The 24,800-nt window shown below is 42.3% G+C and overlaps 2 protein-coding genes across 12 annotated transcripts in view; both read left to right on the top strand.

Moving 5' to 3' along the window:
* Positions 1 to 12,654, top strand: part of ube2wb (ubiquitin conjugating enzyme E2 Wb) — a 61,919-nt gene extending 49,265 nt beyond the window's left edge. For 2 of the 4 annotated variants that reach the window (XM_078216321.1, XM_078216322.1), the window contains exons 5-6: positions 717 to 792; positions 8,200 to 10,690. In XM_078216321.1, the coding sequence (XP_078072447.1) occupies positions 717 to 792; positions 8,200 to 8,213 (90 nt within the window). In that variant the 3' untranslated portion in view covers positions 8,214 to 10,690. Of the gene's footprint in view, positions 1 to 716; positions 793 to 8,199 lie in introns of all 4 variants that reach the window. The other 2 variants (XR_013498340.1, XM_078216320.1) reach the window with 2 other exon arrangements.
* Positions 12,655 to 23,479: 10,825 nt separating this feature from the next.
* The window catches only part of stau2 (staufen double-stranded RNA binding protein 2), a 340,608-nt gene continuing 339,287 nt past the window's right edge, over positions 23,480 to 24,800 (top strand). For 3 of the 8 annotated variants that reach the window (XR_013498337.1, XR_013498338.1, XM_078216318.1), the window contains exon 1: positions 23,514 to 23,652. The gene's annotated coding sequence lies outside the window, so the exon portion shown is untranslated. Of the gene's footprint in view, positions 23,653 to 24,800 lie in introns of all 8 variants that reach the window. The other 5 variants (XM_078216319.1, XM_078216313.1, XM_078216315.1 and 2 more) reach the window with 5 other exon arrangements.

Below are 24,800 nucleotides of genomic sequence, written 5' to 3'. Positions count from 1 at the left end.
GGGTTGGGAGGATCCTCAAAAGGGTGCAGAGGAGATATGCCAGAATGGTCCTAGGGATGTGCGATCTTAACTACAGGTTTGGTTGGAGAAGCTGGATTTTATCCTGGAGCAAAGACTATTGAGGGGAGATTTGAAAAGAGAGTACAAGATTATGGCAGGGTTTAAAAAGGTAGGCAAGAAAAATCTGTTCGCAATAGCTGATGGGCCACATGAATAACGTTTTTGGCAAGAGATTCAGGTGGAATGTGAAGAAGGATTTTTTTTATGCAGAGAGTGGTAATGGCCTAGAACTTGCTGCCCATGAGGGTAGTGGAAGCAGAGATGATATGAAAATGGTTGTCCTTGGCCAGGACCTGTACCATAGACAAAACCAGGTTTACTGGCTGTGCTTCAGCATAATATGTCACCTCCACCCAGTCTGGAAAACATGTAGAAGGAAATCCAATCAGACATTGAAGAATTATTTCAAAAGGAAATTGGACACTTGTAGGAAATGTATATGCAGGGTTGTGGAGGCAGAGAGGGGGGAATGGGACTGACGTGATCGTTCAGTTAAAAGTGGTGTGGACTCAATGGGCTAAATGGTCTCCTTCTGTGCCATATGACTCTGACAGTAGGTGTAGGACAAAGCAATTGCAGATCCTTGGTGGTGTATTCCGGTATGTAAAGTGTCTGATCGGATATGATTAACACTAATGCTATCTGCTTTATTACAGAGGCGGCCTCCTGATAATTCATTTTATGTAAGGACATGTAATAAAAACCCAAAGAAAACAAAATGGTGGTATCATGGTAGGTACAGATATTTGAGGCATGCTGCAGTGTTCAATTAATGTTAGATGGTGTGTTTTTCTTCTGTTTTTCTCACTATTCGGCTCTATTAAATACAAATGATGTTTAGATTAATTTGAGTATTGCTAGAAAAGATATTTTCTCAAAGCTTGTCTTGCACTCATCAGGACAAATGCAAGAATACCAATGTCAGAGCAACAACATACTGTATGAGATGAGAGTACTGATTGGTAAAAGTGTTGCCATGGTGAATGACCAGTTAATGGTAACTGACACTTGCCAAGCATTGTTTGAAAATTTAACTTGGGGGGGGGGGGGGGGGGGGCTTGACAGATTGGTCAAGGTATTGCCCTGAGGAATGAACCAGCGAATGGATATCACTTAGTTTGTTTAGCTGAAACAGGTGCAATGTGTGCACCTGTTCCCTTCTAGTTAATACATGCAGCTTCCCAATACATGACATACTGTGAACCCGATTGACAATCTTAAATTGGTTGTCAGCATAATTTTTTAGCACACTGAGGATTATTTAGCAAATGTTGCAGAATCACATCTAATGTTGGGCACTGTGTTTTAAATTTTGGAAGCATGGGGTGATTGGGAATGGTTTGTACCTTAACTGTTGCAAACAGCAGCAGGGATGTTTGATTTGATACAAATATGCTGACCAATTTAAAATTGACAGTCAGACTTGCAGTGTGTCACATTTGTGTGTACTGGGAAGCTACATGTATTAATACAGAGGGCCCTGTTCTTTCCAGACAAGATATGTACACACGTTGCACCAGTTTCAGTGAAACAAAATAAGCAGTGACCATTCATTGGTCAAGGTTTTGCCCTGAGGAATGAACCAATCAGTCAAGCTACCAGGTTTAAATTTTCAAACAATGCTTGGTAGTTAACAGTCAGTCACCATTAAATGGTACATTCTCCATGGCAATGCCTCAAGTCCACTTACAAGCCAATCAATATCATCTCTTCATACAAGATAAAGTTGTTGTTTCCTCAGACATTGGTATTCTTGTGATGGGTGCAAGATAAAAAGTTTCGACAACAGGTCTTTTTTCAATAATACTCAAGTTTTGTTATAACACATGACTAAGTAGAAGTAGCTGAAATACTAAATTTTGAATTAATACTTTTACAGTTTCACAATTTTGTGTTTAAATATGATTGCATTGGATGACATAATGGGTTACAAAGCTGACCTTTAAAACTGATAATTAAGTCTAAAAGAGAATAGACTTGCAGAGTCATAAGGGCTTTCATTTCCTTTGCAGAATATTGTGTTCAGTTTTGGATACTAAACCTGAGGAGTTATATATTTAATTTGGAGTGGGTTCAATGCACATTCACCACAGTGCTCCCAGAGCTTTGAGCTAAATGAAAATAGAAGACATGGACTTTAATTTCAAGGTTGAGGGGTGATCTAGTTTGTCTTTAAAATTATAAATGCAACTTATCTTTATATAGTAATGATATGTCCTGAGATGTTTCACAGGAGCATTATAAACCACAATTCAGTGTTAAACAACATAATGTGATAAGAAGGAAAGTAGCCAAAAGTTTGCCCCAAGAGGTTTTAATTAGCATCTGAAAGGAATAGAGAGAGAGAGATAGTCAGAGGTGTATGGAGGGAAATTCAGGACTTGGGGCCTAGGCAGCTGATGAAGGCACAGCCACCAGTGAAACAATTGAACATTCACAATTTTGAAGCCAGAATTGGATGCGTGCCGATATGAGATGTGGTTGGAGGTGATTACAACAATATGGAAGGGTAAGGCTGTGGAGGGATTTGAGAATGAGGATGAAAGTTTTAAAATCAAAATGTTGCTTGATTAGGGGCCAATGTAGGTCAGCAAGCACTGGGATGATAAGTGAATGGGCCTCGGCCCAAGTAAGGTTACAGGCAGTGGAATTTGCGAGAGCAGTCAGGATTGTGTCAAAATCAGAATTGGAGGTAATAAAGGCATGAATAAGCGTTTCAACAGCAGATGACCTGATGGCAGGGCAAATATGTGCAATGTTACGGAAATAGAAATATGCTTTCTTATGTGGATATGTGGCTGGGAATTCATCTCAGTCAAATATGACACCAAGATTGCTATCAATCTGTACAGTAGCCAGGGAGAGACATGGAGTCAGTAGGTAGCGATTGGAATTTGGAGCAGGGACCGAAGGCGATAACTTTAGTCTTTCCAATATTTGATTGGAGCTTATTTTTGCTCATCCAGTATTAGATGTCAGATAAGCAGTCTGATAATTTAGCAACATTGGAATGGTGGAGAGAAATGATAATGCGAGTATTGTCTGCATACACATGAAAATTAGTACTGCACTTTTGGATGATACTGAGAGGCAGCATGTAGATGAGACCTAGGAAGAGGTAAAGGATAGATCTTTGGGGATATGCGGTAACAGTGCAGGAGCAGAAAGAGATACTCTGGCTGTAATTAAGATAAGAACAGAACCAGGTGAGTGTAGTCCCTCCCACCCAGGTGGACAACGGTAGAGAGACATTGGAAGAAGGTGGCATGGTCCATCATGTCAAAGGCTGCAGACTGTTTGCGAATGGCGGGGAGGGGTAGTTTGTCTTTGTCACAGTCTCAGGATGTTGTTTATAATCAACCAAGTTTGAATTTTTTAGGTGCGTAATGCCAACAGCAAATTTAAAGGAAAGAGGGAAGCACCTGAAGAGAGAGAATCATAATGATATTGGCAAACTTGATTAGGAAGGGAAGTTGAGTTGTCAGCAGTTTAGTGGAAATAAGGTTGAGGAAACTGGAGGTGTGTCTCATAGGCAAGATGAGCTCAGATGGGGCATGAGGGGAGAAAGGAAAGAAACTAGATTTTTACATTCCTTCTTCAGATCTGGGACGTGGGAGAAGTCCAGTTAGGGGATTAGTTATGTTTTATTTAAGGTGAAAGGTTGAGATTAAAGGCACCTGCTTTTGGAATAAAGCACAAGATTCCAGGAGAATTGAACAAATGTTGTAACTTTACAATACTCTAACATTCAGAATTAACATAAGGTATGTATGAATTAAGTGTCAAACTGCGAAGTTTCACAACACCAGGTTAAAATCCAACAGGTTTATTTAGTAGCATGAGCTTTCGGAGCACTGCCCCTTCATAAGGTGAGTGGGGGATGAAGGTTGTCATCTGATTAAGGGGCAGCGCTCCGAAAGCACGTGCTACCAAATAAACCTGTTGGACTTTAACCTGGTGTTGTGAGACTTCTTTCTGTGACTACCCCAGTCCAATCCACGTTGTGTCAATGCTGGCATGTCCACGTTGTGGACAGACACAGCTCACTACAGAGTAAATGACAGATGCAACCAAGTCTGGGTTCTCTGATTTCTCAAGAACCCACCCAGACGTTAATCAATCTCACTGAAGCTGTGTCTTTCTCACGAGGGTTTCCAATCTCTACCTTTGAAGATTCTGTCTTGGACTTCTCACCAGTACCTCGAACTGGCTGAAGAAAAATTGTTCACTGAGTTCACTCTTTAAAACTCAGTCTCTCTTTTTGAGGATTTTTAGACTTCACTGCAGGATCTAATCACTGACACGGTGCTCCTGGGTTTCTCCAAGCCCCAGCACTATAACTGTACGAAGCTAAATGCTGCCTTTTTCACCTGCTCCTCATTAACTGACTGATTAAAATTGACTGTACCTTGTAATGCACTTCACTGACCCTTAACTGATGTGGGAAACCTATCAACACACTCGCAGTAAGTCCCACCCTGGTTACTAGGCAAGATCCACTGTAACAGCATTGGAACATGCTGTCCCTTAAATGTTACAATCTCCATAGACTGTAAATGTTAACACAGACATTGAATTTATAACAGGAAGATGCAAGTTCAAGGCAATGACATGGGAAAACTTTAGAGGAAGTTGGTCTGGCTGCTGGTGAAAGGGAGGGAAGCAGAGGTAATTGATCCAATGGTCATCTTTGTGACAAAGTCCATGAGCTCCTTGCACTTATTGTAAGGATGGAGGAGACAGGGAAGTAGGTGTCAGGCCAGGGATTGATTTTGTGATGGGCACCATGCTGCCACCTCAATGATTTTGTGAAGCAAATGATAGAAAATATAGGCAGGTAGGGAACTTAATTAAAGGAGAAGTTAATTTCATGCCTCAGGCAGGGAGAGACCTGAGTTGGGTGTTTGTAGGAAAGGGGAAGATTTGTGCCACCTTAGTGATATAGATTATATCCTCCCATGCTGTAGAGTTCTGAATCTTAGCTGTACTTGTTAAATAAATAACAAAGCTCCCTCTTTCAACCCTCCAGGTCTCTTACCTGATCCTTCAAAAACAACTACTTATATTTGTGTGTTACCTTTGATGCAATAAGACATCCCAAGGTGCTTTATAGAAGCATTTCAAATAAATATGATGCCAAGCTATCTAAGTAGGTTAAATGACCAAAAGCTTAATCAAGGGAGTATGTTAAGAGAGGTAAAGAGGTGGAAAGATTCAACTAATGGCATGACCACCAATAGTGGACCAATATAGCGAGGATGCGAATTTTAGAATCCAGCTGTTGCTTAACCAGGAGCAATATAGGTCCATGAGCTAGATGAATGGGACTTGATGCACATTAAACTATGGGCAGAGTTTGGATGACAAGTTTATAGAGATTATAATGTGGGAGACCTGCCAGGGATACATTGGAATAGTTAAGTCTACTGATAAAGCATGGAATGAGGATTTCAGCAACAATTGAGCTGAGACGGGCAAAGTTACATAGATGGAAATAGGCAGTCTTAGTGATGGTGTAAATATATGGTTGGAAACTCATCGTGAGGTCAAATATGATAGAAATCACAGAATTGTTAGGGCGCAAAAGGAGGCCATTTGGTCCATTGTGTCTGCACCAGCTCTCCAAATGCGATTAACAATGTTGGATAACATGGAGACCAGGAAAGCAAGTGGTGCAGTTAGTTTAGTGGGAATAGGGTTGAGTGAACAGGAGGTGGGTCTCATGAGCTCAGAGAGCATGAGGGGAGATGGAAGAGAAACTCGAAGGATAAGAGTTCAAGATTAGGGCAGAATTACTTTTTAGAAGAAGTATGGCCTGGTGGACTAGTGGAAAGGAGGAACGTGGCAGAGGCAGCAAATGGATGGTCTCTAACTTAATGCAAGGAGAAGTTCCGGAGCTCCTGAAGTGAGAGGTTAGGGGGAGAGAAGATTTGCAGTAGAGTTATCTTTCAATAAAAGATTGATGCTTCACATTCCATCAATCAAGGCATGGCATGATAAATAAATTCAATACGTGTCTATCTGTTTTTCTCGTGGATCCAATGACTTCTGGGGATTTCTCTTCTCGGTTCCATGACCTGGTCTCTTGATTCATCTTTAGAGATTTTAGCTTAGCCAGCAAACGTCCTAATCCCTTTGTAGCTTTAAGACTTTAACTTTAGTGGATCCTTTTCCAACCTACTGCTTCCAATCCATTTAACTGCTGAAGCTGCACACTAAACTGTTGCCTGCTGAGTGCTTTTGTTTCTCTCTCCGCCTGGTGGAAACTTTTCTAACAAAGTCAATGGCTTTCCCAAGTGACAAAGAAGTCCCCCAAGCTAAACTTTAACTAATTGAATAGCTCCTCAGTAGCTCAGTGATTATACATTTTCTACTCACTCTCTATTAAGGCAATTATTTTTGCCCTGGCAATCTGGTCTATGCTGAATCCACTGGTCTCTAATACTGGATTCTTAAGGGTATCCTCAGCCATGAGGGAAGATGGTGGCATAGTGGACTATTTGGACTAGTAAATCCAGATAATCGGGGTAAAGCTCTCGATGGTTTGAATCCCATCATGGCAGGATTCAATACAAAATCTGGAATTAAAAATCTAATGGTAACCATGAAACCATTGTCGATTGTCGTAAAACCCATCTGATTCACTAATGCCCTTTTAGGAAGGAATCCTCCCTTAATGGGTTTGGCTTGCATGTGACACCAGACCCACAGTAATGTGTCTTACTCTTAAATGCTTTCAGTTGTATCCAATTGCTACAAAGTCTACAAAAAAAGAATGAAACTGGATAGATCACCCAGCATCGACCTAGGCACTGGAAACGACAAAAGCTAACCCAGCCCTATCGACCCGCAAAAGTCCTCCTTACCAACATCTGGGGACTTGTGTCAAACTTGAAAGTGCTGTCTCACGGATTTGTCAAGCAACAGCCTGACATCATACTCACAGAATCATACCTTTTGGATAATGTCCCAGACACTGCCATCACCATTCCTGGGTATGTCCTGTCCCACCGGCAGGGCTGACCCAGCAGAGGTGGTAGCATAGAGGTATAGAGTTGGGTGGGAATTGCCTTGGAGACCTCAATATCAACTCCAGACTGAAGTCTCATGGCATCAGGTCAAACATGAGGAAACTTCCTGCTGATTGACCCTCCATTTAGACTTCTTTTTTTATCCACTTCATGCTTTGAATACTCTCGCTTTTTTCAAATATGTTCTTCAAGCTTTCTACTGGAATACACAGTGAAAGTGATCATTCTGATGGAGTTCTATTTCCAAAATTTATAAAAGGAAAAATGTGTACTTTTGCTTCAGACATTCAGAAGGACCAATTTCCCCATGACTTTAGATTACATACAGGAAATTTGACTTTGCATCTTATGATCCTTGACCAAACCCCCAAATTTTTGTTCAGATCCAGTTAGGGACCGATAACATTTTGTTTGAAATAGACAAAGTTTGAGATTCAAGACACTTGCTAATAGAATAAAGTCACAAGATTCCATGGGTTTTGAACCAACAAAATAAACTTTACCACACAAGTTCTGAAAGATAAAACAATTTATGTCTATCTTGTACCTCATATTAAACCTGAATGTTAGAGTATATGTGAATTAACAGGCAAACAGTGGTCAAACATGTCACACTGCACCCCAGAGTAAAGCATTGAAAATCATAACCTTGTGATGGTCCATCACTCGGTTCACATTGATGGTGTAAAGTGCAGAATTTTACTCAATTTTAAAAACTACTCAGTAAATTCAATAGTATAAACATAATGAGCATTTTGATAATGTGATCTCTTGTCAAGTGATCTTTTTCATCCTTGCTTTCATTGCAATATTGTAAAAACAAAGGATTTATGCATGAAAATTCAACCGTGTGAAAGTTCTAATGATTTTAATATAGTTTACAATCTGGAAAATAGATCATTATAGATCCTTAATATATTTGAATCGTAACTTGTTCTGTCTGATTGCATCGGTTACTTGAAATCCATAAAATTAAAGTAATTTCTAGCTTCGTTAGAATCTTCTTGCACTTCTGCCTCCGTGTCATGGTTGTGATGTATTACCTGAAAGCATTGCATATGCCATAGTCTTGCTAGTATTCTTATTCAGTTCTGTTTTTGTTTTGCAGATGATACATGTTGATGTTCAAATTTTTGGCCCTAGTAGAGGAAAAAATACTGCTGAGTCCAAAAGCACTTTGATCAGTCAAGCTTTGAACTTTAACACAAACTTGCCTGCAGGCACTAGAGACTACTTCCTATACTGCATTTCTACTAGTGTACATCAGGGCACATGCTGATAGCTGGTTAAGTTCCTGCAACTGACCCTATTTGGTTTATCAAACAGTATTAATGCAGCATTTAGGAAGAAATCTTGTGATTCTGGCGATAAATCATCTGTTTAGTTTACTGTGAGGATATACCTTGTGAGAAGGTTTGAAGCCCTCCTATGTTGTGCAATAAATGGATATTGGCGCATGCTTGGAGATTTAAAACAAAATAAATCTGTGCAATAAAAGCAAAGGGATCCATTTTTAATTGACATTTGCAATTTTATTATTGCACTAAATTTAATGCATTGCAGTCACATGGCAAAGTATGTAACAACTTGTGGCATGTTTTGCCGCAACAGCAAAATGCATTTAATGAAGCATTCCAAAACTTGAGATAAATTTTGAATACCAAATGTCTCGTTACAAAAATATATTTAATTTATTGTGCTTGAGTTGAGCCAAATTGCCTTCGGAAAAATATATTCTTCGTGGGTATTTTGTCAGGGTCATTGACTAGCCGTCAGTGTGGGCCCTTGTGCTCCTTTTTCCCCAAAAAGACAGTTTTAAACTGGAACACAACCATAATGTATTGCTTCACATTCATTTTTGTTTCTCCAATGTCACATTTTCGTTGTCATACTTGAAGCTTCTAATATGAAATATATTTTGAACGAAAAGCTGTTTTGTCATAATATTGTCCTGTAAATTATTTCACTTGTCTTTAATTCTTTCTGCTATAAAAATTGCAATCCTTCTTGAAGGATACAATTAACGTTTTGACCTATTACTTAAAGATGTTTAACATGTATGTTGCTGTGTTATACTTTATTAGCTTCTCATTATTATGAAAAGGATAGAGCTAGTCTTTGTTATGCCATTATTTATGAATGAAATTAAATGCTATAGGTTGGAATTTGAAAGTAATTGTAAAAACATAAGACTTGAATAATCTATACCACTATGGCATATATTCCTAATCACAAAATTAGGGCTGAAATCTAGGTGGAAAACAATTTCAGGGTGCAACTGTTGAAACCTCCAAAGATAATACCTGAGGTAGACCAGAGTTGATGGTGAACATTTTCCAAAGGAGTGCGAACCTGTGTAAGAAATGTAACCTTTTGTGTACTGAGTCGCCTTAGCAGCATTCACAAGTTAACACTGTTTGTTAACACTGGCAACATCTTTTTGTAAATTTTTAATATAAAATTGAGATGTTAGAAACCATATTTTCATTCACGGTGTCCTCCAAATAAATCAGACCAATATGGGTTAGATTATTAATTTCAGTGGTGCAGCATCTCAACTACAGGGTTAAGTAATGAGTGAATGCTATCCCCTTCTAAAATATGCAAAATTGTTTTTTAATATAAAGATGTTAAAGAAAAACGGTTTGACTTCTCTTTTTATTTTTTGTTTAATTAATTGGCAGCTTTCATAGACTTCCCTTTGGCTGAATTGAGTTACTCACTCTCAACTTTTATGTGCAACATTCACTTGATTAGTCAAAGCATAGCCAGCAGCAGTTCTGAGCTCAGTGATGATTTTGGACAACATTTGTAAATACTGACCTATTTTCCATTTATTTTTCCACTGTTGTACTTCAATCTGAAGTGCCTATATATTGCCTGGTATTAGCCATATTATGGTTAAAGCTATATTAATAAGGCCCATGATTAACACTTTGGGTTGAATTATTTGCAAGCCCGTCTACTGGCTGAGTTTTCTTAAATTGAAATTGCTTGATCATCATAGATTTACAAAACTGGGATTAAAGTTAAAGCAGTTTTAACATCTCAGCAAATGACCACTGTGAGAACCATTTTTCAGACACCATTGATTTTGGGTGAAACCACAATTTATCTGTCAATTAAATCAAAACATTCTATTACCCCAACTGTCTTTGAATATGGGCTGTGCAGCTTGCAACATTCAGGGAGAAATTTATCAAATTCTGTCACTAAAAATCATAAATATCCGAGGATACAATATTTAAAAGATTCCCAAGCACCTATGTATAATTTGAAATCTCTGCAGGACCAATGTTAAGTTTTAACTAGACCTGGTTTATCTTTTTTTAAATGTACACCAGCTAATTGACGTGATGTAGCCTGAATGTAGTCTATATTTGTATAAATCTTGCACTTGCAAAAGTTTTAACAAAATGCTGCATTTACCATTTGTTAATATCATTGGAGCTGGGAATATCTTGTTGTTTGCAGTGATTATTTGGCACTGATAGGTTAAATTTGTAGACTGTTTAAATTGCACCATATTTTGAGTGTACCATGGAGGGAAAATGCCTGGTAATGAATTAGCTAAAATAAATATAACTTTTAGTTTATACATTAGAACACTTTAATATTTATTTCTGAATAACTACAGTATTCTGCAAATGATTTTCTAAGCATTGTTTTCACTTCTGAATACATTTTCCACAACTTTTAAGTGAAAACTTGATCAAATGGGAATTTCTTAGTATGCTCTGAGCAGGACTTTGCATGTAGAATGTTCATCATGTCGTATTATAGAAACCTGGTAATTCTTCAGAGATCTTTTATTCGTCCTACTGAGTTCTTCCTTGCCGGGTGTTGAAGAATTTAATGGACTACTTTCTGCTGAAGAAGATACCTACTAAGAAATGCTGTAACTTTCAAGTTGAGTTTGTGTTTGAGCTACTTAAATTTCATAGTGCAAGATTATAGTTACCCAATGCTAGCAAGCTTGTGAAAATCTGGATATAATAATTTATCTAGAACAGAAGCCTAAACCTTGACTCTTGCTATGCAAATTTTGTTTGGTTTAGTTTTTAGTCACAGTATTGTGTTAATTTGAGTTATTGTTGCTAAGTTTTGCCTGGATGTAAGGAAGAGTAGAAGATGTGAGGTTGTCACAGTGCAAACAATTTTGAGTTTAATATGATGTCTCTGACGATCTGTAGGTACATCCCTGTCATCTCTAGACTTGATTTTATTTTCTCTGCTTTGGGTTCTTTAGTTCTTTCATTAGGTAAGTCCTCAACAGCTAAACACACCTTGTGATTCAATGGTCCTGAATCCTAAATACCATTTTTTTAAAAAAAGTTCTAACTTCATACTCACTAAGCTGGGAAAGCTGTAGGGTTTGTCACTGTTTTCATGTTAGCAAGACGATTCTTCTTTCTATCAAGTGAACCCCAAATGGAGAGGTGTTTGTGAAATTAAGGCCAGATTAGGCTCAGCAATGAGGTTTGAAAGGTGAATAACCATCAGGTATGTTCAAAAATGCTTTTATAGTTTGTTCATGAACACTATTTTAGGATAAGTTATTGGCTTCAAAAAAGAAAGAATGCTGGCTTTTCCTCAAACATTAAATAATTTTAATAACATAAGGGAATCCTCCTTTACCATCCACATTACTGAAACCTTTTTGATTAACAGTTATTTCCACAAAATTCTAAAATTGTATTTTTTAATGTTCTCTGTGAGCATTCAGTTAGTTTTAAAACATTTCATATACAAACTAGATTCCCAAATGTACTTCAATACACTGTTCTAAAGTACATGCAGACCTCCTACTAAGGTCACTGTAATTGGCACTAGGATGAAAATGCATTGCAAAATATTTTTCATTTAAATATTCTGATATAACTGTTGGTAAATGCAGTGCCTGGAGTGAAACTTAGCCATGCATACTGCGAAGTTACCTGGCTCCATCCCCAGTACCTGTTGAGCTAGCCAATCTCACCTAGGATTGCAGCAGAGATTTAACAATTAAATGTAAGTGCTTGTTGGGGAGGGGTGAGGAAAATGAATAATGCTTCTGCACGCCCTCCCAGATCAGTTGCTGAAAACTACATGTATTTTAGATGAGGCCTGATTGAGGTGGCCCCCAAAATCAGGAATTGTAGAACTGACCCCAACAGGACAGGAGAGCATTTGGGTTGGGGAAGGAATACCTCTATTTTATTACTGCACTCTCTGGTTCCTGCGTATTTCTCCATCTTTTCTCTGGTTTGGGGTTTATTTTCAGATCTTCACCTTTTATGCTGTCATTTCTGTAAATGTTGTTTGCTGTTTTTACTCAGTGGAAATAAGAAATGTGATACACAGTCATGAGAATCTCTTCTGTGACCATGTTCTCTAATGTCTAATCACCTGTATATTTTATAACTTGTGTTACTGGTCACTTTCACCACCAATCTATTGGGACAGTTTTCATAATCTATCAAAGTTGTGTTCCTTAAGAGAAATTTTGGTTTATTTCTAATGCAAAGACATTCAACATAGTTGTTTTAAAATAATAAAAGTTAACATTAAAATCCTATCAGTACCAGTTGTCTTGTGCTGTTTGTTGAGGACTTGATGCAAAGAAACTCACTGATGCAAAAAAAAGACTTTTGTATTTAGGAATAAAATCACCAAGATGAATTTAATTCTGACAAGATGTTTGACAAGTTAAGGAACTTTGTATCTCTCTGTTTTTGCATTGCACTATTTGTCATACGTTGCCAAAGAATCACAGACTTGACTTCGTAAAACTTCATTTTGTGTCCTATTTAGCATTGGCAGAAAATTGTCAGCCTTTGGTAGAACGAATTGTCATTTTAGATGTTAGTGACTAGAGTTCTCCATGTGTACAAGTAAACCTGGTAGGAACTTCACTTTTGAGAGCAATATCAAGCTAGCAGTATAACCTATCATCCTACTTGTTTACTGTTGTAAGAAATATACTAATATAACTAATTGATATTTCAGACTGAGGGAAACTACCTGTGTTCTGATCTGCCTCATTGAAGTTCCTGAACTGAAATTGCTGTTTTGGTACTTTTCCTAGGTACCTAACTCAAAGTCAAATTGTCTGAGAACCTTGACAAGGTGGAAAAATGGAAGTCCTTGAAGCAAGCTGATGAAGCAAAGAAAACCAGTCAGAGCAACAATACTGAAGATAGAGCAAAGCTAATGATTTAGTATTATTGACTCCTGGGGAAAAATAAGAAAAGAGGTCCAAGTATTGGCAATTCATAAGAGGAAAACAATTTTGCATGATGAGGGTTGAAATAAGAAGTACTAAGTTAAAGGAAATTGAGGTTTTGGAATAAACTTGGATTAAATTTGGAGGAATATTTTCATCAAATTAACTATGGAAATTAATTTCAAGGTACATTATGGACATTTTATCGAATGTGGTGAATGACAGCATGGGCTGCTATGCTCCAAAAAAATCAGATGGAAGGAAACAAATTCTAAGCTTGGACAGGATTAAAAATCACAATGTATTTATTCCAGTAGAAAATGCTCTGCCTGCTTTTGGCAGCTTATTTTCTGGCACCTTCTCAGTTGAGCACCTCCCTTGTTTCTTCTTTAAAATCTTCATTCTCTACCATCCCTCCCAAGTTTCTCAGCAAGACATTCTTCTTCAGCCTCTCCCCTGAGCAACTCCTCATCTTTGGTGATTTCAATCCCAGGACCCGATTCTCCCAAAAAAAATTCTAAGTGCTGAGTTGGTGAGAAAAATGGTGTAATTCACGATTGTTTTTTCAGTGGGAGTTCAGACTTGAATCTCCCACAATGCAGAGGTCACAATTGTGAATCTCATTAAAAGCTCGGGGGGCGGGGCCAATTCACACCATAGTCTAACAGTTCCGGGCCTCTGTGCATGCGCAGTGGCCCCGATCTGTTGGACTGCAGTTTGCTGGCCAGCCCGGGATCGTCGCAGTGCTCTCTCCCCCCCCCCCCGCCCTCCCTCAAGCTCACCCTGATCGCTGGCCTCCCTCCAGCCCTGACCAATCCTATCTGCAGAGTGACAGTGGCCCTGCTCCCTGGGCATGGGCACTTTGCCCCTTGGGCAGTGCTAGGGGGCACAGGCTGGCACTGCCAGGGTGCCCATGCCCAGGGGACACCACCGCCCGACCCAGTGGGGGGCCCCAATTGCCCCCCTTCACTCTGGTGAGGTCACCTGCTAGTTCCCCGCAAGTGGGGAGCTACTCTAAACCCTGCCAGTGTGAAATACTCCCGGTGGGGTGGGAGATGCTATTGGGCTCGGAGATTCCGTGCCGAGCCCGATAATGACATTTTAAATAACATGAAAAACAGATTTAAATCACTTACCTGTCGTCCCGCCGGTTTCCAGCGTGGTCCTGACTGCGCCTGCTCTTCGGCTGTGGGAGATACGCATGCGTCAGGAACACATGCGCGAATCCCATGAAATGGCCGACGTGTCTCTCCCAACTCGACGTGCCAAAAAACGTGCGCATGGGATGGGAGAATCAGGCCCCCACAACACAGCTTCTTTGCCCTCTGAATTTACTGCTTTCCAATCTTTCCTAAATCTTCTTCCATCTCATCAGCTCTCCTACCTATACTTATAGCCACCTATTGTCATTGCTTGACCTCCACTTCCAAAATCAAGACCATGTATTCTGCTGTCTCTGCAGTTTCTTTCCTGCCCTTTGCCTACTTAACATATCCCACCTAAGCTCCTTAAGTTGGCATCTCTAGTTTCCCTCTTGCCAAGACATCAACAGAGTAGCCAGGCCTAATGGGAATTGGGATAAGCCATGGTGAAGTGACACAGATCAAGGCAAGCAGGGCAAGCCCTGACGTATCCTGACTGATGTGGAGATGCTGGCGTTGGACTGGGGTAAATACAGTAAGAGTTTGAACAACACCAGGTTAAAGTCCAACAGGTTTATTTGGTAGCCTGAGGCTTCCACCTCTGATCAGATAACAATATTATGGGTGCTTGCCAGAGACACCAGTGCCGTATTTCCATATATAGAGGGGCTGTGTGCATTCTGTGCACCTGGGAATACACAACCACAAGTACTCCTGGTGTCTTCCATAATTGGACCCTTTGGCTGGCTACTAGGTAACTTTCTGGAAAGGTGCCAAAAAGACAGTAAGAGGGGAATACTAGAAACGCTATCAACGAAGACTCTTGTGTCAGCAGCAGAGATGCTGCAAGGATCCAGCGAAGACCTGAGACCAACTTTCATCGTTGGAAGACCCCGAGTTCAGGACTCCGAAGACCTATACCAGTTGGAGTGAGCCTGGCCAGTTCAACCTCTCAGGTAGTATTCGAGTCTCGGATAAACACGCTAGAGTAGTTTTGTTTAAGTTAAAGTTTCATTTAATGACTTATTGAAGTTTGGTACAAAATGTAATAAAGACAAAGTTTATATATAATTGTGAGTCAACTCCCTGTTCGTCACACAAGAAAGGGCATCTTGATGAAAGAGTTATAATACACTGATCCAAAGTGTCTATTTCCAGATAACACCTCCCAGCTTAGCTCCTTGACGAGACACATTTGCTCTCAACTTCAGACTCTGGCCTCCTGACAACTTGCTTTCCTACATATCTTTATATTGTCAGCAATTCGGCTTAATACATTTTGTTTCTTCAAGTCATTAATACAGATTGTAAATAGTTGAGGTCCCACCATTGGTCCCTGTTGTACCTGACTAGTTACAGTTTGCCAACCCAAAAATGACCCTTTCATCCTGACACACTTTTTCTGTTTGTCAGCCAATCTTCTATCCATGCTAATATATTACCCCAAATACCAAGAGATGTTATCTTGTTCAGTAATCTTTTGTGTGGTACCTTATTGAATGCCTCTTGAAAATCCAAATACACTACATCTACCAATTCCTCCTTATCGACCCTGCTTGTTACATCCTCAAAGAACTTTAATATTTTTGTCAAACTTGGCTTCCCTTTCATAAAACCATGTTGACTCTGCTTGATTGTATCATGGTTTTTTATATCTTCTGCTACTACTTTCTCATTGGGTTCTAACATTTTCCCAATGACAGATTTTAGGCCAACTAGTCTATAGTTTATGCTTTCTGTCTTCCTCATTTCTTGTATAGAGGAGTTATATTTGCAGTTTTTCAATCCACTGGGACCTTTCCAGAATCTTAGGAATTTTGGAATATGATAGTCAATGGATCCACTGTCTCTGCAACCACTTTTAAGACCCTAGGATATGGTTCCTGGCCATCAGGTCTAGGAGACTTTGTCAGCCCTTGGTCCCATTAGGTTTCCTCATACTTTTCTCCAGTTATTGTTTTAAGTCCTCCCTCCTTTTTGTCACTTGACTTCTACTATAATTATTGAAATGTTTTTGTGCCTTCTATCATGAAGACAGATATAAACTACTTGTTCCAAATCTCTGCCATTCCTTGGTTCCCATTATTAATTGAGGAGGGAGTGGCATAGTGGTAATGTCACTGGACCAGTAATTTAGAGACTTGCGATAATTCTTTGGGGATTGGGTTCGAATCCCACCATAACTGATAGTGAAATTTGAATTTAATTTTAAAAGTCTGAAATTAAAAGTCTCATGATGACCATGAAAACATTGTCAATTGTCATAATAACCCATCTGATTTGCCAATATTCTTTAGGGAAGGAAAATCTGACAACCAGATCCACAGCAATGTGGTTGAATCTGAAATGGCTTAGCAAGCAAGTTCAAGGCCAATTAAGGATGGGCAACAAATATTGGCCCAGCCTGTGACGCCCACATCCCTTGAATGAATTTTAAAACAAACTCCCTAGTCTCATTCTCTAAGGAATCAATAGATACTTTAGCTACTCTCTTCTGTACATGTATAGAAACTCGTACTGTTTTTCTCTCATTTTTGAGTTTTCTTTCACTTTGATTTCTCCTTTTTAGTCATCCATTTCTGGTTTCTAAAATTTTCTCAATCTCCTGGCCTACCATAACCTTCTCAATGTATGTCTTTTTTTTCAATTTGATACCTTCCTTAATTTTCTTAGAGAGTTGAGAGCTATGACATGTCTCCTTAAATATCAACTACTGCTTCTCGACTATCTTACCGTTTAATCTATTTTCCCAATACACTGTGGCCAACTTTACCTTCATCCCTTTGTAATTGCCTTTATTTGAGTGTAAGACACTGGCTTCAGGCCCAAGTTTCTTACCCTTCTCAGTAAGGATAGGTAACAACACCACCTCCACGATCATCCTCATCACCACAAGGCACGGTAGCACAGTGGTTAGCACTGCTGCTTCACAGTTCCAGGGACCTGGGTTTGATTCCCGGCTTGGGTCACCGTGTGGAGTTTGTACATTCTCCTTGTGTCTGCGTGGGTTTCCTCCGGGTGCTCCGGTTTCCTCCCACAGTCCAAAGATGTGCGGGTTAGGTTGATTGGCCATGCTAAAAATTGCCCTTAGTGTCCTGAGATGTGTAGGTTAGAGGGATTAGTGGGTAAATATGTAGGGATATGAGAGTAGGGCCTGGGTGGGATTGTGGTCGGTGCAGACTCGATGGGCCGAATGGCCTCTTTCTGTACTGTAGGGTTTCTATGATTTCTATGTGTCCTCAATCCCTTACTATACTTATACACCTATGACTGTGGCCAAATTCTCAAGTTTGCTGATGACACCACCATAGTGGGTTGGATTTCAAATAATGATGAGACAGAGTCCAGGAAAGGGAGAGAGAATCTGGTGAACTGGTATGACGACAATAATCTCTCCCTAAATGTCATCAAAATGGTGGAGATGACATTTAGGGAGAGATTATTATCAAAATGATGGAGATAGACATCGACTTCAGGAAGTGTAGTGGAGGGCATGCCCTTGTCTACATCAATGGGGACGAAGTAGAAAATGGTCGCGTGCTTCAAGTTTTTAGGTGTCCAGACCACCAACAACTTGTCCTGGTCTCTCCATGCCGCCACTGTAGTTAAGAAAGCTCTTTAAGAAAGCTTTTACTTTCTCAGAAGACTAAGGAAATTTGTCGTGTCCGCTACGACTCTCACCAACCATAGAAAGCATTATTTCAGTGGTAACACAGCTTGGCATAGCTCCTGCTCTGTCCAAGACCACAACAAACTACAAAGAGTCGTGAATGAAGCCCAGTCCATCGCTCAAACCAGCCTCCCACCCATTAACTCCGTCTACACTTTCTGCTGCCGCAGAAAAGCAGGCAGCATAATTAAGGACCCCACACACTCCAGACATACTCTCTTCCATCTTCTGTCAAGAAAAAGATACAAAAGTCTGAGGACACATACCAACCAACATAAGAACAGCTTCTTCCCTGCTGCCATCAGCCTTTCGAATGAACCTTCCTCACCTTAAATTGAATGTGAAATTCTGTCATGCTACAAATCTCTTTCTTACTCCCACAGAAACCTCTATTATGAGATTGTTAATTAATGCTGTCTGATTCCTGATTTGTACAGCTCTGTACAATGTGTGTAGATAGACTCCATTTCCTATCTGTTGATTTATCTAGTCTCAGGTTTCATCATTGAATGACTACAATTGGCCTCCAAATCACTCTGCTAATGTGGGCAAAAAGATCAGATTTTCTCCTCTCTCGCTATCCTATGATTAGATAGTATATATAAGTACTCATCCGTCAGGAATGAGCTCAGCTGTGATAATACCCATTGCCAAACAACTTGTCAACACCAAGTTCATATATGAATATTTGCATTTGAACAAGGCACTGAGTTGCCTCCATTGAGCCTCATCCCAGCAGGAGCTGCTAACTTCAGGAACTGTTGAAAAATAAATGATCATAACAGCAAGGATGGATTGAAAAACAAAATGGCCAAAAATTGTAATCTGAACTTCTATTTTTTATGCTATATAAAGAGACCACTAAATAAGGTTGAGGAGCACAGAGCTGAGAGAATACCTATATACTTCACTTTCAGTTAACTGCTTACTCCAATTCAGGGTCACACACAGTTGGAGCCTATCACAACGGATGCTGTACACACAGGATGGGACGCCAGTTCATAGAGCACACACACACACAAACTGAGGGGCAATTTAGTGTGGTCAATCCACCTAATCCACACTTTGGACTGTGGGAGGACACCAGAACACCTGAGGAAACTTGAGAAAAACTTATGGGTGCTCAATTGCAGAACATGGGGCAACTTAAGAGCAGTTTCTATTCACTTCTGACTTTGGATTGACTCTGGACTTCAAAGAGGTCTTTTTTACACAAGTAATTGATCTTTTTTTACAAAGCAAATGCAGCTCTTAAACATGGTTTTCCACGCATTTTTCCCCCCAAAGTCATAAACCACCATGTAACTCCTTTTGCAAACAGCCCACTAGGGTCAAGAGGTTTCCAGCTGCTATACCTGCTTAATTACATTCTCTTGTAACATGCTGTCTTTGCCAGGAACAGCAGCAATCAGGGTCCTTGAAATAACCCTTTAAGGGACAGTGTATTTTTGAAAAATTATTCCAGAATGTTCTTAGGCCTTGAAGATGAATCATTTTCTGTGATTAAGGTGTTTATGACAATTATCACATTACTGTTTGTGTGAGCTCGCTTGCTGTGTGGGAATTAGAATCATAGAATAGAATCCCTACAGTGCAGAAGGAGGCCATTAGGCCCATCGAGCCTGCACCAACAATAATCCCACCCAGGCCCTATCCCTGAAATCCCATTTATTTATCCTTCTAATCCCCCAACACTAAAAGGCAATTTAACATGGCCAATCAACCTAACCCGCACACCTGGGAGGAAACTGGAGCACCCAGAAAAAACTCTTGCAGACACAGGGAGAACGTGCAAACTCCACACAGATTGCTGCATTTCCTACACAATAACGAAGTGTACACATCAAAACTAATTGATGTATCTTTTTAATATATGAAGGACAGCGTTGTGGAATGTATAATTTTATATTTTCCTAGATCAGTATGTCGACCAACAAGAGGACAGTCAATTTTACATTGAGTATTGTGCAATGAGAAAGGGTTAGTTAATAGCCTTCTCGTAAAGGAGTAATTTAGTAAAGTCCAAAACTGGGATCATAAATCTAAGCAAAACAAACTGCATGGGTAAGGGGGATGAGTGCACTGGAATCATAGAGTCATAGAGATATACAGCACGGAAACAGGCCGTTCAGCCCATCTTATCCATACCGACCAGGTTTCTTGTACTGAACTAGTCACATTTGCCTGCATTTGGCCCATATCCCTCTAAACCTTTCCTATCCGTGTCCCTGTCCAAATGTCTTTTAAATGTTGTAATTGTACCCACCTCTACCAGCTCCCCTGGCAGCTCATCGTACACCACCCTCTTTGAGAAGAGGTTGCCCCTGAGATCCCTTTTAAATCTTTCTCCTCTCACCTTAAACCTGTGCCCTACCCTGGGGAAAAGACCTTGGCCATTCATCTTATCAATATTCCTTATAAACCCTTTATCCTCCTATGCTCCAGGGAAAAAAGTCCCAGCCTATACAGCCTCTCCTTATAATTCAAACCTTCCAGTCTCGTTAACATCCTTGTAAATCTTTTTTGCCCCCTTTATCCTTTTTGTTCAGACCCTAGTCCCAGCCAAGTTCAGGCAGGGCCCATCCCAGCAGTTTGGTTCCTTCTTGCCTTAATATCCGTGCCAGTGTCCGCTCTTTCCCACACCACTCTTTCAGTCGCACATTCATCTCCCTGATCTGTTTATCCAACCACCAATTTGCACGTGGCTCAGGTAATCTAAAGATTATAACCCCTAAAGCTGTGTTCTTGAATTTAGTCCCCAATTCCTGGTACACTCCAAACTGGACCTCTTGCCTTCACCTCCCAATATTATTGGTCCCAATACGGATCGCAGTAACTGGACCCTTCTATCACTTGCCAATATCCTTCAAGCTTGGGACCAGGTATACCACATGGAACTCCTGAACTTGTTAACAAAGGATGCTATCCCCTCCCACTCCCCCCCCCCCCCCCCCCGCCCCCCCCCCCGCATTCAGTAGTAACACTGGGCAGAATTTTCCCAATTTTTGGTCATCATTTCTGGCAGGAAAAGTGGAACCCGTCAGTCGCAATGGTGGGTTTTCTAGCTATACTTTCTTAAAGGAATTTTTTTAAAAACGCTTTCAAGCCACCTCCGTAGATTTGCCCATGCTTCCATCAGCTGAGTGCTTCTATCAGTGGGGCGCTCTATTTAAATACAGAGTCCCAGCGCTCCCAGGTACTTTTTCCAAGTCCACCAAAGAGAATGGATGCGAAGAGTCTGCCCCACAGCTCTGGGAGGGTACCCTGATTCTAATGCTGGGTGTTGCAGAGGAGAGGTGCCACATCTGGTACCCAGATGGGAGGAGATCCTCCAGCCAGGTTACAGTAAGAACCTGTGCCCAACCTTTATCCCATATGTGTAGTTAGTGACAGAGTGGCACTAAATTGTCCTGGTTAGTGACAGTAATTGTGGAACTGCACTAGTTGTCCTGGTTAGTGACAGTAATTGTGGCATTGCACTAGTTATCCTGGTTAGTGACAGTAATTGTGGAGCTGTACTAGTTGTCCTGGTTAGTGACAGTAATTGTGGCATTGCACTAGTTATCCTGGTTCGTGACAGTAATTGTGGAGCTGCACTAGTTGTCCTGGTTAGTGACAGTAATTGTGGTGCTGCACTAGTTCTGGTTAGTGACAGTAATTGTGAAGCTGCACTAGTTGTCCTGGTTAGCGACAGTAATTGTGGAGCTTCACTAGTTGTCCTGGTTAGTGTCAGTAATTGTGGAGCTTCACTAGTTGTCCTGGTTAGTGGTGGTAATTGTGGAGCTGTACTAGTTGTCCTGGTTAGTGACAGTAATTGTGGAGCTGCACTAGTTATCCTGGTTAGTGACAATAACTGTGCAGCTTCACTAGTTATCCTGGTTAGTGACAGTAATTGTGGAGCTGCACTAGTTATTCTGGTTAGTGACAGTAAATTTGGAGCTTCACTAGTTATCCTGGGTAGTGACTAATTGTGGAGCTTCACTTGATATCCTGGTTCGTGACAGTAATTGTGGAGCTGCACTAGTTATCCTGGTTAGTGACAGTAAATTTGGAGCTTCACTAGTTATCCTGGGTAGTGGCTAATTGTGGAGCTTCACTTGATATCCTGGTTAGTGACAGTAAATGTGGAGCAGCACCAGTTATCCTGGTTAGTGACAGTAATTGTGGAGCTTCACTAGTTATCCTGGTTAGTGAGAGTAATTGTGGAGCTGCACAAGTCATCCTGGTCAGTGACAGTAATTGTGGAGCTTCACTAGTTATCCTGGTTAGTGACAGTAAATTTGGAGCTTCACTAGTTATCCTGGGTAGTGACTAATTGTGGAGCTTCATTAGATATTCTGGTTAGTGACGGTAATTGTGAAACAGCATTAGTTGTTCTGGTTAGTGACAGTAATTGTGGAGCTGCACTAGTTGTTCTGGTTAGTGACAGTAATTTGGAGCTGCACCAGTTATCCTGGTTAGTAACAGTAATTGGGGAGCTGCACCAGTTGTTCTGGTTAGTGACAGTAATTGTGGGGCTTCACTACTTATGCTCGTTAGTGACAGTAATTGTGGAGCTTCACTAGTTATCCTGGTTAGTGACAGTAATTGTGGAGCTTCACTAGTGATCCTGGTTAGTGACAGTAATTGTGGAGCTGCACGAGTCATCCTGGTTAGTGACAGTAATTGTGGAGCTGCACGAGTCATCCTGGTTAGTGACAGCAAATTTGGAGCTTTACTAGTTATCCTGGTTAGTGACTAATTGTGGAGCTTCACTAGATATCCTGGTTAGTGACGGTAATTGTGAAACTGCACTAGTTATCCTGGTTAGTGACAGTAATTGTGGAGCCACACGAGTCATCCTGGTTAGTGACAGTAATTGTGGAGCTTCACTAGTTATCCTGGTTAGTGACAGTAAATTTGGAGCTTTACTAGTTATCCTGGTTAGTGACTAATTGTGGAGCTTCACTAGATATCCTGGTTAGTGACGGTAATTGTGAAACTGCACTAGTTGTCTGGTTAGTGACAGTAATTGTGGAGCTGCACTAGTTATTCTGGTTAGTGACAGTAATTTGGAGCTGCACCAGTTATCCTGGTTAGTGACAGTAATTGTGGAGCTACACTTATCCTGGCTAGTGACAGTAATTGTGCAGCTTCACTAGTTATCCTGGTTAGTGATAATAATTGTGGAGCTGCACTAGTTATCCTGGTTAGTGGCCCCAGGTTGGGTCTGAGATTCTCATTGGAGAGAGAGAGGGGGAGGGGATGGACAGGACTCAACCATTCTCACCCACTTCAATATGGGGGGTGATGTGGTAAAGACAAGGAGCACGGATGGAGACACTCGGAGCCAAAAGGAGTGAAATAAAACATTTGTCTGAATTGTGACAGTGACATTAAGCAGGGTTTAAGATGTCGGAGCGGCTGAGTGTAGATGAGGAGATGCCGGTGAAGGGCCGCAGTGTAGAGTCTCCCCCCCTCCCCCCGCTCGGGCCCCGGCGGATTCATTTCTCTTTAGTGTTTGCCGATGTTGGAGCCGTTTCTAGGGTCTCCCCTAGAGAACAGGTAGGAGCCCGGGGGAGAGAGAGGGAGCCCGGGGGAGAGACACCGCGCGGGGCGGAGAGAGACACCGGGGAGGGGGCGCCCGCGGCCTCGCTGCCTGGCGGGGACACCGGGCGCCGCTGGGGGCCCCGGCTGCGGGGCCGATTTGAGCGGCTCGGCCGCGGGGATCAGCCATGATGTGAGCGGAGCCCCAACCGGGAGAGAGACAGCCCTCGGCCACCGACTCCCAGCGCAGGGCAAACGCCCCCCCCGACAACTCCCCCCCCCCCCCCCACCCCCCCGACAACTCCCCCCCCCCCCCCACCCCCCCGACAACTCCCCCCCCCCCCCCCGACAACTCCCCCTCCCCCCCCCCCCCCCGACAACTCCCCCCCCCCCCCCCCCCGACAACTCCCCCCCCCTCCCCCCGACAACTCCCCCCCCCTCCCCCCGACAACTCCCCCCCCCCCCCCCGACAACTCCCCTCCCCCCGACAACTCCCCCCCCACCCCCGACAACACCCCTCCCCCACCCCCACCCCCGACAACACCCCCCCCCAACCCCCACCCCCGACAACACCCCCCCCCACCCCCGACAACACCCCCCCCCCACCCCAACAACTCCCCCCCACCCACCCCCGACAACTCCCCCCCCACCCACCCCCGACAACTCCCCCCCCCCACCCCCGACAACTCCCCCCCCCCACCCCCGACAACTCCCCCCCCCCACCCCCGACAACTCCCCCCCCACCCCTGACAACTCCCCCCCCACCCCCGACAACTCCCCCCCCCCACCCCCGACAACTCCCCCCCCACCCCCGACAACTCCCCCCCCCACCCCCGACAACTCCCCCCCCCCCCCAACCCCGACAACTCCCCCCCCCCCCAACCCCGACAACTCCCCCCCACCTCCGACATCTCCCCCCCCATCCCCGACAACTCCCCCCCCCACCCCCGGTAACTCCCGCCCCCACCCCCGACAACTCCCCCCCCCCCCCCCCCACACCGACAACTCCCCCCCCCCCCACACCGACAACTCCCCCCCCCACCCCGACAACTCCCCCCCCCACCCCCGACAACTCCCCCCCCACCCCCGACAACTCCCCCCCACCCCCCACAACTTCCCCCCCCACCCCCGACAACTTCCCCCCCCACCCCCGACAACTTCCCCCC

This window comes from Mustelus asterias, chromosome 7 (assembly GCF_964213995.1).
Source record: "Mustelus asterias chromosome 7, sMusAst1.hap1.1, whole genome shotgun sequence".
Lineage (NCBI taxonomy): Eukaryota > Metazoa > Chordata > Chondrichthyes > Carcharhiniformes > Triakidae > Mustelus > Mustelus asterias.
The sequence above is the reverse complement of the archived record's forward strand: the minus strand, read 5'-3'. Positions and strand labels throughout refer to the sequence as shown.